The following is a 15,089-nucleotide window of genomic DNA, read 5'->3' as shown; positions in this document are numbered from 1 at the left end:
ATTACTTCCCTGCAACAGGTACGCCACCTAAAATCGAAGCCCTACCTAAAGACATATGCATAGAGGAGGGCAAGGTCCTAACGGTGGCCTGTGGTTTCTCAGGGATGCCCGTGGACATTGAATGGTCCCATTTGGGTAAGACGCTGAAAGATGAGGAGAGCAGCAGACTCCACATTGAAACTACAGAGGACCTTACCACCCTCATTATCAGTGGTGTCAAAGAGAAAGATGCTGGGGCTTATACCTTAAAACTGACCAACGAGCTTGGGTCAGACACTGCCACTGTCCACATCAGCATTCGATCAATGTAAACATATACTGTCTTTAAGCTTGCCAGCTTCATCCATCCCCAGGCATCCATCGTTCCTCCACCTCTATAACCGCTTGTCTAATCAAGGCTATGGTTTTTCTCCATCATTTCCTCATTTATTAAATGAGCAAAAAGTGTTTTAAATAATTAAGACTTATTGTAAATATGAACTATTTTTATAACAAACTTGACATTAATTTATGCCAAATTAGACTAAAATGTAAGATGTTAAAATGTGCCATATTGGGTAACTGACTTTCGATTGATTATTGGGCCACTTCTCTGTAACATGTACATAATGTATATAGCCGAATTAACCGGTTATGGAAAATGTATACGTTGTTATTTATGGCAATATTAACTTAAAGAAGTGGAACTAAATGTTTAACAGGAGAAAGTTTTTTTTTTTTTAAAAAAAAAAAAAAAAAAAAACGAATACCCTGAAAAACCTGAAACTAAATGCTGTGCCTCAACAGTATGTTGATGTCAAGACTGCCTCAGCAGGTGGATGCTTCCCTGTTGATGTTTTTTTCTAGAATAGACCTCAAGTGCAGTTTGTACACCCTCATGCAAGCTGTCCAACTAGGTCTCATGTTCAGAAAGACGATGTCACTACAGGATTTTATTGAAATGCCCACAGTGCGAGCGGCCTGCACTTTGTGAGCTAAATTGTTTTATGTGCATTGTTTCTGGTGGTGGACTGCTTGACTGAACCTGAGAAATGAACATCGCCTGGCCTTTACCTCACTCAGGCTATTCAAGTACTTCTCTACAGAAACAGTGCCATCTCTTGGAGGATTGCTTGGGTGCATTGTGGTTGTACGTGTGGGTGTGCGCGTGCGTGCGTTTGTGTGTCTAAGTGTGTTCGCTTTTAGGATTTCACATTGTCCTTAGTCAAGGCACCTACCAAGCAATTGTACCACAGTGTATCACAATTAGTCAGAAACCAAATGCATTAACTGCATGTCCTAAACTTTGGTTTTATTGAATTTATTAATGTAGCTTTACCTATAACAGCAACCTCCTTGAGTTTTATTAATTGATTAAATAAAGCATGATTTCAGCACCTCAAAACATCGTTCTGAGTTTTTTTTTCTCTGGAATCTTGGAAATTTTCAGTAGTCAGTAATATTTTTATCATTGTCTTTTACGCTTCTGATTATTAATGGAAAACGATGTCCATCCATAGAGAAACTTTTTGCACCTGCTTATCCTGCACATGGTTGTGGGGGTCTGGAATCGTAACAAACATTCTACAGTTGTGGCCAAGTTTTGAGAATGGCATAAGTATTGATTTTCACAAAGTTTGCTGCTTCAGTGTTTGTAGATCTTTTTGTCACATGATTCTATGGCATAATGAAGTATAATGACAAGCATTTCATAAGTGTAAGAGGCTTTTATTTACAATTACATTAAGCTTATGCAAAGAATCAATATTTGGTGCACTTTTGCATCATAGCACGGTGCTCCATCATGCTGGAAAAGGCATTGTTTGTCATCAAATTGTTCTTGGATGGTTAGGAGAAGTTGCTCTCGGAGGATGTTTTGCTATTATTCTTTATTCATGGTTGTGTTCTTTGGCAAAACTGTGAGTGAGCCGACTCGCTTGGTTGAGAAGCGATGAATGATCTCAGGATGCTTTACTGTTGGCATAACATAAGATTGATTCATCAGAGAAAATGACTTTACCCCAGTCCCCAACAGTCCAATCCCCGTAGCTTTTGCAGAATATCAGTCTCTCTCTGATGATTTTATTGGAGAGAAGTGGCTTCTTTGTTTGTTCCTTGTTCTTGTTCTTGACACCAGGCCATCCTCCAAAAGTCTTCACCTCACTGTACTTGCAGATGCACTCACACCTGCCTGCTGCCATTCCTGAGCAAGCTCTGCTCTGGTGGTGCCCCAATCCCACAGCTGAATCAACTTTATGAGACAGTCCTGGCACTTGCTGGACTTTCTTTGGTGCCCTGAAGCCTTATTCACAACAATTGAAGCTCTGTCCTTCAAGTTCTTGATGATCCGATAAATGGTTGATTTACTGTAGGTGCAGTTTTACTAGCAGCAATATCAATTCAATTTATTTTTGTATACCACCTTTCATAACAGTCATCTCAAAGCGCTCTACGTGGATGTGTTGTAATACATTAAACATCATTAGAGAGAGTAATACAGAATGGGAAAAATTAGTCCATTATCCACGCTAGCCTGTGGCATTGAAGGCGGCACCCACAATGATACAGTTCGTAGATCCCATTAGCAATGTCACTTCTCCATGGGACTGAACCAGGACTCCAACTCAGTGGTGCCCACCCCGGGCATTTGGGAAGGCAGAGAGCATATATCTTTCTGTGAAGCCCTTTTCATGCAAAGCAATGATGACTACACGTGTTTCAGGTCCCCCATGTTCCCCCTGTCACACGCTGATTTGAAATCATGACGTCACTCACTCCTTAGTAATAAGATGGTTATGCTGTCATTTTAATGTCTCTCAATTTCTTTAATGTCTTTCTTAATGTCTTTGATGTATTGAGGCAGGCAAACAATTTATGCAAGACCATTGTCACGATAAGCTGCGATCGGGGCAATCGCCGATCCTCTCATTCTCCTCTGTCCTCGGGTCACGGTTCTCGATGGGGCCTAGGAGTTTCCAGAAAGGTCCGGGGGCAGAGTCCGGGGCACATCAGGGAGTTCGGACAGCGGGCCAAACGGCCAGCCGCAGTTCTCCGCTACTTGCCTCTCGTTACTCTCCGCTACTCCACTTCTCAGCCGCCATATACCCTCACGGACCTTCGCCGCAAGGTGCGTGTCCTCGGGCAGGGCTCTCCGCTCTAGCCTCTTCTCTATGCGAAGGGCGATCGCTCGCAGCAAGGGATCGCCCCTCACCTCTGGCTGGCCAAGCCAGTACTTCACCTCTTCCCTAAGAGCGAGGAGTTCCGTCTCGGTCTGGGGAGGTGTCTTCTTTTTGCGGTCTGTCATTCTGTCACGATAGGCTGCGATCGCGCTGGTTAAAAGCGGGTGATCACACGGGCAGGAAGCAGACAGTCTTTTGTATCTGTAGAGTCCTCTTTGTGCAGAAAATGTGGTGATTTCTCTGAAGTCTGGATGAAAATCTAACTGATGATATACCATATTAAGGTAAATTATCGAGAAATATTTTCCTCCAGCCATTTCTTGGATGGTTTCATCAATTGTGGGTACAGAGCAACGCTCACGAATGATGGCTTCATTGGCTCACCGCATTTCAATGCAGATTCTGACATTTCCATGTTTCTCATCACCTTCAGCCCTTTTCTCCACAGTTACTAGTGGGTTAACCCAGGTAGTATGTTCTGTCACTCGTTCAATGACATCTAGAGCCACTAATTCTTGCAATTTGGCAAAAACGTGCTATCTTTGATGAAACAGGATCCGGCGTACTGGCTGAATAACTGGAGCAATGTTTGGATTTATCTCGAGTCTGAGCTGATAATTCTTCAGTTTTCCCAGTAGTAGTAAACTTGTGGGTACTTCAGATGTAGGCTTGACCACACATCAGCATCGATGCTGTGCTTGTTCCACTGTTTAAAGTGAGGTTTGGGCTGGTGATACCATGAAGAAAGGAGCAGTGACCCATCATTTGGTGTTAGGGACCTGAACATCATTTTCACTAGTAGTACAATGTCATTGTTAAGTTGGAGGTTTGTAACATCTACAGATTTTGATATTTTGAACAGGTAGAGCTTATCATTGGAATCGTCATCATTTTCGTTGGTGGTTTCCATGTCCTTCACGCAGCGCTGCACACCTCTACCTCGACCTTCACCACACCACCTTAACCATGGCTTTGCCTCCTACCACTACCACTATTATTGGTGTGTCACCTTGATTTGGCTTTGATTTATCTTTATGGAAGCAGAAACCATCAAATGACAGTTGTAGTGACTGACACACAATCAGAAGCAGTTTTCTGCATGTTTTATTCAGAGCAGGGACAAAAGGCTCTTTTACTAGCCTATAGCTGGTAGAAATGGCGCTATCCTGCAGCCTACAAGATAAAAGTATATGGCGCTAAATTGGAATCAGTAGTCTTTAAAAGAATAAAATACGTTACATTAATTTAGTAATGTGATATTTTAAATATGTTTTAAGGTATAATAAAACTTTTAACAATAATTTCAACTGGGTCACCGGACGCGTTGAGCATTTCTAGCTAGAGAGGAAAGATGGTATGGCAGTATTAAATGGTAAAAGGTGTAGTTGTGTATTGTTAATGGGTTATTTTTTAAACAAAATGCACTATTTTATATAGGTAAAACACAGCCATCCTGTTTTTAGGAGGGGATTTATGCGTATTGCATGTCTTGTCGGTCAGCTAATGTCCGCGGCAGTGGGTAACGGGGCGTCAGCACAAGAGCAACGATGGCAGGTCCTGGCAACGATGGCAGGTCCTGACCCAGTAACACAGGGTATGGCAACTCAGACACGAACCCTACTCTCAAGAGAAAGGTTTGGTCACCAGCTTTAATATACACATCAGCCGTAGCATACTCAAACTGGTCACCATGTACCCATTTCACCATAACCTTGTCTTCATTCCAACACTCAACTGGTACAAGATCTGCCTGGACCAACGTCTGAGAACATCCAGTATCAACAAGAGCTAAGAGTGGCTTACTATTTAGTTCCACTGTCATAACAGGTTCCCTCGTTTAATTACATCTTTTACTAGGGTAGGATGAGGCACAAAACACATATTTGTAGATTTAAATTTTTTTACAGGACAAACAGGGCTTTTATGGCCCTGAGCGCCACAGTTAAAACAGATTAAAGGGGCTTTATGCTCAAATCCTCCCCATATCACGTTTGCTTGTATTACACTGGCTATAGCTGTTTTCAGAACCCACTCCTTTACCCAAACCCTCAGACTTGCCCCTTATGGACTTGTCCAGTACTCCAGCAGAACGGGCCAACTTCAGACCTTTGTGCGCAGTCAGATAGATGTCTACCAATTCAGCTGCCTCTACTGCAGTCGCTGGGCTCCGTTCTTTTACCCATGTTCTCACCTCCGGGTAAAGGACACGCAGGTACTGCTGAAGAACCACAGCCTCCATGATATCTTCTTTGGATATCTTCATGATATCCCGAGTCTGTTCCACATCCAGCTGTAGTTGATGGACTTGATGTGTGAGAACTTTAAACTGTTGTGCTTGCTTAGCAGACTCCTTCTCCACCCGGTCATCTCTTACCCTCTGGAAGTCCATAAAACTCTCAAACATTTTTGCAAGCTGAACAATTGCAGCTTCCCCTGCAGCCTGGGATGTAATCTGCTCTGGAACATCCTCCGGTTGGCCTCCCTCTTCTCGACCTCGCTTCTCTCTTCCTCTGGTTTCCATAATTACTCAACTGTTTACTTCTGACACCAAATGTTAAATGCTGTAGGTGACGTCAGACGCCGGAGACTTGGCGGTAACTCTGAATGAGCAGCTAAGAAAATTTGGAATCTCTTGAGGAGTATATCGACTGGTACTTCAGCAATATAGTCATGAAGAAGAGCGCGAACACATCCTCTCCAGCCCAAAGTGAAATGCCGTCCTCCAAGAGAAGTTGCCCGGCAGACTCCCCTGGAACAACATCGCCGACTGGTAAAAACTTTGCCGACATCCTGGCTTCATTCAACAAACGATTGTCCAGCTTCGACGCGAGGTTAGCGCTAGTTGAGATTCTACGTCAGGAATTCATATCCCTGAGGAAATCTTTGGAATTTAGCCAGCAGCAGGTGGGAACACTCGCTGCTGAAAACGCCTCACTACAGGACTCGGTTAAGTCTCTAACTGAGAATGTGACCCATCTGAATGAAGAAAATAAAAAAATAAAAGAGACTGTCATCGATCTACAGGCCCGTAGTATGAGAAATAACCTGGTGTTTTCAGGCATTCCGGAATCTGCCGAAGAGGACGCAGAAGTTACTGTCAAAGCCTTTATTAAGAACCACCTGAAGCTTTCAGAGGACAATGTGAAAAACATCTGCTTTGAGAGAGTACATCGACTGGGAGCCAAGAGGCCTGGTGCACTAAGACCGCGTCCTATTGTGGCTAAATTTGGATATTTTAAGCAGAAGGAGCAGGTGAAGAGCGGCAGGGGGCTGAAAGGAACGGACTTTGGCATAAACGACCAGTTCCCCAAAGAGATCCTGGAGCGACGCAAAGTTCTGTTCCCAATCCGACGTAACTTCATTCAGAAAGGCTCCCGAGCTGTCATCGCCGTAGACCGGCTCTACGTGGATGGGCAGCTGTACCGCGACCCCAGTACCACTCGCTGGTTATATTAAATGCCAGTCCAGATAAGAACCCGTTATATATTTTTCTTAATTCCTCTAATCCTCTTCCAACAACATCTCTCTAGCTCATACATGTCATTCTGCCAATTTAACGTGATGTCATATTGAATACATTACCGTCAGTCTCCGCAGCGCTATAATACTAGCAATGTTTCCGCTTTTCTCTTGACCCCATGTATACCCTCACCAACTTGCCCCTTTGTATGTTTCCCTCACTTTCCCCTTCTTTCACTACACTGATCACCTGCTTTTCTACTCTGTCACACACAATATCTTCAGTCGTTACGCATCTGCACGGCACGACCACGTACATATGCACTCAGCGTCAGCACAACCACTCCGACCTTATAGCACACGCAGACACATAGGACACACACAAGCGCGTACACGCTCGATCAAACCTCATTCATTTGCATGTGCAACATTAGCTGCACACACCGGTCTATGGGCATACTAAGGTTTGTCTCATGGAATGTGCATGGAGCTGGCTCCAGAGAAAAGAGGTTAAAGATTTTTGGCCAGCTTAAAAAACTACAGGCAGACGTTGTTTTATTACAAGAGACTCATAGACCTGCCAAAGCTACTGATCAATTTAAAACACATGAATTTCCTAATGTGCTCTCAGCCTGCTACAGATGCAGCCACTTCAATTTTCCCCTCCCAGCCGGCTCCCTGCTGGTTGCCAGCCAACTGCCAGCTGGCTGCCTGCCGGTTGCCTGCCAAAAGCCAGTCAAAGGGAGTAACCCCCCTCCTTCTGGGGGTGTGCCTAAATTCTCATCTAAAGCTGCCAATTTATTCACTTGCAGGGTGTTACCATGAGATGGCGCTTTCTTTACAAAAACACATTTTAGTTGTGGTCACAAGTTTACATACACAAGTACAACAGGTATCAACCAGAATCTTTTGGTAGCCATTAGCAAGCTTCTGGCATAATTCTGGCTGAATATTTGACCACTCTTCTTTGCAGAATTTCTAGTTCATTTAAACTAGTTGGGTTCTGGGCACAGACCTGGCTTTTAAGCATAACCCACAACTGTTTTGAAGCTTGGCATCCTGATCAGGAGTGACAATTTACATAAAAACATAAGAACATAAGAAATTTACAAACGAGAGGAAGCCATTCGGCCCATCAAGCTCGTTTGAGGAGAACTTAGCTATTAGTTGCTGAGCTATTAGTTAACTAATTTGTTGTTCTAATATTCATTTATTGTTTTGTATTATTCCTGTAATATAATGTGATTGCACATTTTATACATCATCGTTTAATCTGTTGCATGTTATAAACTGCAAAAAGGCTAGTATTGTGTCTTTTCTTACAGTTTTTTTCAATTGCTAAGACAGAGTAGAATCTACGGTACTATGTCTTCACATACTCATTGCATTGCTCTGGAGAAATATCTTGGCATACACATTCATTGTTTGATCTTGTGGCAATTAACATAATTTGTTTATTTTATGTGGTTTTTACAATTTATTTTAGAAAGGGTCTTGATAATAATTTAGCAAAATGACATATTTCAGTTTTGACTGTTTTATTGGCAGTTTTAGGGTCAGTATGTACTTATGTGCAAAATGGCCTCTGAAAATTTTATGTTGTGAGTGAGACAGGAATCCATGATTTTTGAAGCATTTGAGGCAAATCAAAAGGCTTAACATAAGCCCACATACGCTAATGTTATGGTGACTGTATGAAGAGTTTTGAGAAAGCAACTTCAGTATTGCAGTATCTGTCTTAGCAATTGAAAAAAACTGTAAAATTCACACTGCTTTTCCAAACTGATTAGTGTGAGGATCAGTGACAGACATTCCAGACTGATGGGCCATTGACAGTATGCAAAGGTGTGGTGACTCCAAAGTCACTTCAAAGTTGTAACACTTTAGTAATCAAACCACATACAATTCTTTGAATGTCTCATTCACCTTTGTGTAGCCAGCCCCTATGTCTATAAGCTTCAGAGCTCAAAAGTCTTGGCTAGAAATGTTTATAGTGTGATTTTTTACAATTTGTCAGCACTACTGAAAATAGATTTCGAAAAGTGTATGTTTAAAGTAGATTTTAACAAAAAAATAGAATAATCACATTCAAAATGATCTCAGATTATTGGTGCTGAGTTTGTGCTGAATAAAAGCATTTGTAGCACTTTGGGATAAATATTGTTTAGATAAGTGAAATATTTTACAGTTTTTCTGAATTGCTGAAATATTAGAAATCATTTTGGGAACAAAACTGCATGCCAATTGCCAAAAGTCATTTATTGAATCAATAACTTGGCAAAACTATGCTCACCTAGTTAGACACAACTTGCAGATCTCAGTCACCCTTTTTGCAAAACTCAAAACACATTCTCATTCATCAAAACACATTTTGAGTTATGGTGAACTTTGATGCAAAATAGAAAACACAGGCCACCGAGGTTAAGCGCAGCCAGCACACAGTAGTCATTTAAACACAATGACTCAAAACTGTTCACACACATTTATAAACATTTGAAGAAGCCAAAGAGTGAGTGCCATAGGTGAATAGGAGCAGAATTTCGACGTCAAATTACAAATGGGTCACACAGAGGATTCTTTCTTTCCGTGAATCTGACTTGGCAGTTGCACAACATTTTACTGTAATATACCTCTCATTTGTTTAATTTTTGGATTTGATCTTTACAGTAACTTTTCTGGAGTACTGAATACGGCAAACGTTGCATATTAGTAATCAGTCATTGTAGACCACCATACTTTTTTTTTATTATAGTCTTACAGTTTCTAATTTACATGCCAAAAACTATTTTGACTGGTAGTGTTTTCATTTTTTTGTGAGTTTAGCTTGAATTTTAGGTTTTGTGCTTAGTGGTTTGATTAAAGGAGAGGAGATTTTAGGAAATGTGTTTTAGGAATTCAGAAAAACTGTAAAATGTTAAGTTTCCTAATGTGTTCTCAGCCTGCTATAACTCTAGACAAAGAGGGGTAGCAATTTTAATACATAAAAATGTCAATTTTACAGTACTAAACACAATTATAGATTATAGATCCAGAGGGTAGATTTATAATTACTAAATTATCTATACTTAACAAAAAGTTATGTATTGTTAGTATATATGGTCCAAATGTTGATAACCCCTCATTCTTCCACGTTTTATTTACCGCACTCTCTGAACACCTAGATTGCGCAATTGTTTTGGGGGGCGACCTCAAATTTGGACTAGATAAAGAAATGGACAGGCTCAGTACAGCTGCTCAGCGCAATTGGGAATCCACAAATATAAACAGTTAAACAGTACGGAGCGACCCACCCGTAGGGAATATACTTTCTTCTCACATGTCCATCACTCTTACTCTTGTCTGGATCATTTCCTAGTCAGTAGCTCACTGCTGAGTGACATTTCAGACACAGAGATACACCCTATAGCTGTCAGCAATCATGCTCCTGTTTCTAATAAATAGGAAGGCCATTCCACCAAGTAGAAACTGGAGATTTAATGCATCATTGCCTAAAGATGGAGACTTTATTAACTATTTTTAAAAAGAGTGGGCTTTATATTTAGACTATAATGACCTGCCTGGAACATCAGCATCTGTTCTCTGGGAAGCAGGCAAAGCTGTGATGAGAGGTAAAATAATCTCATTCTCATCATATAAAAAGAAAAAAAGAAAACAAGTGTATTCAGGAATTAAAAGAAACCATCAAATCCTTAGAAGAAGCCTACGTTTCATCCCAGGAACAGGAAATGCTGAATAAAATATGTAAAGCAAAACTAGAATTAAATGAAATTATTAACAAAAAAAACTCAATTCTTAGCACAAAGGCTTTGCTGGCAAAATTATGAACATGGTAATAAATCAGGTCAATTTTTAGCTAATCAGTTATAAATAAATAAGGAAAAAACAACTATATGTGCTGTTAAAGACTCAAATGGGGATACAGTATATGATCCTGACAGAATAAATAACATTTTCAGGGACTTTTACAAATCTTTATATTCACCACAGAAACTCATCTAACACTAGATTTACCGAGTTTTTATTCTCTGCTGAGAGTCCCAAGGTGTTTGTCACCCCTGCTGTGATTTTCACAGGTCTTCAGCCCCATCCTCCTCCTGCTTTTGTTGTGCAAACACACCCATTACCTGTGAGGCCTGGCGCATTTGCATTTTTTACTCAGAGTAGCTCAAATCCAAGGCAGGCTAAACCTCTGTGTGTGACATGGAAACCTTCACAAAAGTCTGCCATATCTATACCAAATATCCCACACGCTGACTGACCTGCAAATATGAAAGACGCACATTCACAAAATATATGGAAACACAAGTCTGTGTTATTTATAAAACAAATTGAGTGAAAATAGAATGAAAAGTTGCTAATAGAATGAAATGAATAAAATGAAAACATGCTAACACTTCAGTCTCCAATGCATGTTTGTATATAAATGTCATAAGCTGAGTGAAGTCATGGTCCATGGCTCATACACATACAGAATAAAATGTCATTTCATTTTCATTGGCCATCACTGAATTATAACACCAAAAGTGAATTTTGTTTTTATGTGATCTCTCCAGCTTTGCATGTTTGGCTGTTCATGTAAAAATTGATGTATCCGTGCCTCAGTTCCAGGTTCATCTCTTCGTCATCTTTCTGCCTTTTGTCTCAGTGGTTACTGTCCCACACAGTCTGTCTATCTTTCAAAGTCTGTGTTTGCAGCGTTTGAAAACCCAGTGACCATCATCCCTGTATTTGGCAATGGAGTTCCTTGGCTAGAAGAATCGGAAACAATCTTCTTTTTCCTTTCCACCCTGTAGATGCTTTGTACAGAACGTAGGCATTCACGGCCACCAAGTCCAGCATGTTGTAAAACACAGCTACTGGCCACTTGCTTGTTGCTGCTCGTACTGAATACATGCGCGCCATTCTAAACACTGACGTGGAGAATTCCTCTCCCTGTGCAGTGTCCTTTGCCAATGGAGGAAGTTCACGGCAAACGTTATTCACCATGCCCAGTAAAGTGAAGCAGTCTGTGTGACAGTGACAGTGAGGTGAAGAAATTGTCCATTGTGACATTTCTCCCGTCATCCAGAAATGACTCCATCAGACTCATGACCACGTTCTCTGCCAGCCTTCACCAAGAACTGTGCTGAAAGTTTCACTCCAGGAGAACACATGAACATAGATGTACAGCTGTTCTCGACCAAGGTTCATTGTCCATGCAGTATATTTACATTTACATTTACAGGATTTGGCAGACGCCCTTAGCCAGAGCGACTTACATAAGTGCTTTGAGACTCTGCAATGAATTTCCGATGCTAGCTCAATAAGGACCCCAGCTACGAATACTATCTCTGAGAACGCCATTGAGTAGTGCAGAATTTTTATTTTATTTTATTTTTTTAAAACACACACCAGAAAAAGAGTCGAGTAAGAATATAGAAGTTCTACGTCAGGTATTTCTGAAAAAGAAAAGTTTTGAGTCGTCGCTTGAAGACATTCAAGGATTCAGCTGTTCGGACATCTAGGGGGAGTTCATTCCACCAATTAGGTGCCAGGACAGAGAAGAGCCGAGACGCGTGTCTTCCTTGTGCCTTGAGGGGAGGTGGGACCAGTCGAGCAGTGCTGGAGGATTGGAGAGATCGTGGTGCAGAGCGGGGTGTGATGAGGTCCTTTAGGTAGGATGGTGCCAGAGAATTTTTGGCTTTGTATGCGAGCATCAGTGTTTTGAATCTGATGCGTGCAGCTACAGGAAGCCAGTGGAGGGAGCGCAGCAAAGGAGTGGTGTGGGAGAACTTGGGAAGGTTGAAAACAAGACGAGCAGCTGCATTCTGAATCAGTTGGAGGGGACGGATGGCGCTCAGTGGTAAACCCGCTAGAAGCGAGTTGCAGTAGTCAAGGCGTGAGATGACGAGGGACTGGACGAGTATCTGGGTAGCCTGGGTGGAAAGAAATGGACGTATCCTCCTGATGTTAAAGAGGAGAAACCGACAAGAGCGAGAAAGACTGGCGATATGTGAGGAAAATGACAACCGATCATCTATGGTAACTCCAAGGTTTCTAGCAGAAACCGAAGGACGGATCAGGGAATTGTCAAAGGAGATCGCAAGGTCCTGGAGGGGGGATGAGTCAGCCGGGATGTAAAGCAACTCAGTTTTACTAGTGTTGAGTTTTAGCTGGTGAGTGGTCATCCAAGATGAGATGTCTGCCAAGCATGTAGAGATCTTAGTGGAGACATGAGTGTCTGAGGGAGGGAAGGAGAGGATGAGTTGAGTGTCATCGGCATAGCAGTGGTAGGAGAAGCCATGTGAGGATATAACTTCGCCAAGAGATTTAGTGTAGAGGGAGAATAGGAGAGGGCCAAGAACCGAGCCCTGAGGGACACCGGTGGAAAGACAACGTAGAGTAGATATGGATCCATTCCATGTCACTTGGTATATCGCATCCAAGCCGGACAAATTTGGGATCAAGTTCTGGATGGCCACGGATTTGGAGACCAAATACGTCTGCAACGTGTCCCCTAACTTGGGAAAGGACCCCAGTCACCAGAAAAGGGAGAGGCTGGCAGAGAACATGGTCATGAGTCTGATGGAGCCATTTCTGGATGACGGGAGAAATGTCACAACGGACAATTTCTTCACCTCACTGGCACTGTCACACAGACTGCTTCAGCGCAAAACAACACTACTGAGCACAGGGAATAAAGTTTGGTATGAACTTCCTCCAATTTCAAAGGACACTGCACAGCAAGAGGAATTTTCCGCGTCAGTGCTTAGAAGTGGCAGTGTCTCCTTGACAATTTATGCACCTAAAAAAACAAGATTGTGTGTGTTCTGAGTTCTTTGGACCAAGATGTGGCGATCTGTGAAGGCAGAAAGAGGAAACCCAACACGATAACAGACTATAACCACATGAAGGTATGTGAATGTGTGTATAATTTTACATCAGTGCTACAATGTTTTCTGATATGTACTATACAGGCCTATATAGAAAGAAGGTAGAAAAAAAGCAAATACACTCATGACTCTCTCTCTCTCTGCTGTTATCGTGTGGTGTAAATGTGTTGGACCAAATGGCGCGCATGTATTCCGTAAGAGCAGCAACATGCAGGTGGCCAGTAGCTGTATTTTACAACATGCTGGACCTGGTGGTGGCAAATTCCTACGTTCTGTACAAGGCATGTACAGGGTGGGAAGGCAAAAGAAGATTATTTTTGAGTCATCTAGCCAAGGAACTCCATTGCCAATTTATGCCACAAAAGGCTATGGGGACAGAGGAAGGCTGCTGCTGTGCCAGGACTTGTATGGACAACTCAGTGTCAGGTACAGGAGAACTGCAACAGAAACCGCAGCAGGTTTACCAGTGCAAAGTGTTACAAATTCACTTGCGCCAAATGCAGGGATGATGGTCACTGGGTCTGCAAACACTGCAAAGTTTGAAACACTCAATTTTTTTTATAAATAAAACAGACTTGTGCTTCCATATATTTTGTGAATGTGTGTCTTTCATATTTGTAGGTCAGTCAGCGTGTGGGATATTTGGTATAGATATGGCAGACTTTTGTGAAGGTTTCCATGTCACACACAGAGGTTTAGCCTGCCTTGGATTTTAGCTGCTCTGAGTAAAAAAATGCAAATGTGCCAGGCCTCACAGGTAATGGGTGTGTTTGCACAACAAAAGCAGGAGGACAATGGCCCAAGAAACTCTCAGCAGGGATGCTAGTAGGTGTTAGGCCCAGGGAATTTACGCAAATTTGCGTAGATTTGGCAGTTCTAGTGCTAAAGACGAAATTGATCAGTTTCTTGAAAGTATAACCCTTCCGAAATTATCAGACAATCAAACGATGGCACTCGATTCTCCGCTGACTCCAGGTGAACTCCAGGAAGCCCTGAATGGTATGCCCAATAAAAAGGCGCCAGGTCCAGATGGATTTCTAGCAGAATTCTATGAAGAATTCTGGCACCAACATTCCACAGAATGTTGCGAGACCAGGGAAAATGGTAGGCTACCACCAAATATGAATTCCGCCAACATTAGTCTCTTGCTAAAACCAGGCAAAGACCCTACATTGCCTACCGGCTATCGTCCAATATCCCTTATTAACGCTGACCTTAAAATAATCTGCAAAGCTCTCTCAAAAAGAATAGAGAAGATAACCCCTCTCATAATTCATCCTGACCAAACTGGTTTCATAAAAGGGAGACACTCATCAACAAATACACGAAGATTACTTAACCTGATAGACTACTCATGCAACAAAAACCTTCAAATTACAATATTGTCTCTAGATGCAGAAAAGCATTTGATAGAGTTAACTGGAATTTTTTATTTGCAGCTTTACGCAAATTTGGTTTCGGAAACTCTCATGAACTGGTTAAAAATATTATATAGTTCCCCAACAGCATATGTCAGGACGAATGACCAAACATCCTCCAGTTTCTGTCTCAAGAGGGGAATCAGGCAGGGATGCCCTCTCTCCCCCTCACTATTTGCAAT

At 42.0% G+C, this 15,089-nt stretch overlaps 1 protein-coding gene across 1 annotated transcript in view; it reads left to right on the top strand.

Moving 5' to 3' along the window:
- The window catches only part of LOC125731156 (titin-like), a 155,956-nt gene extending 154,572 nt beyond the window's left edge, over positions 1–1,384 (top strand). Inside the window, exon 158 of the mRNA XM_049005864.1 lies at positions 19–1,384. Within this exon, the coding sequence (XP_048861821.1) occupies positions 19–311 (293 nt within the window). The 3' untranslated portion in view covers positions 312–1,384. The remainder of the gene's footprint in view (positions 1–18) is intronic.
- Positions 1,385–15,089: the final 13,705 nt, after the last annotated feature.

This window comes from Brienomyrus brachyistius, chromosome 1, assembly GCF_023856365.1.
Source record: "Brienomyrus brachyistius isolate T26 chromosome 1, BBRACH_0.4, whole genome shotgun sequence".
NCBI classification, from domain to species: domain Eukaryota; kingdom Metazoa; phylum Chordata; class Actinopteri; order Osteoglossiformes; family Mormyridae; genus Brienomyrus; species Brienomyrus brachyistius.
Note: the sequence above shows the minus strand (reverse complement) of the source record. Positions and strands in the feature narration are given on the sequence as shown.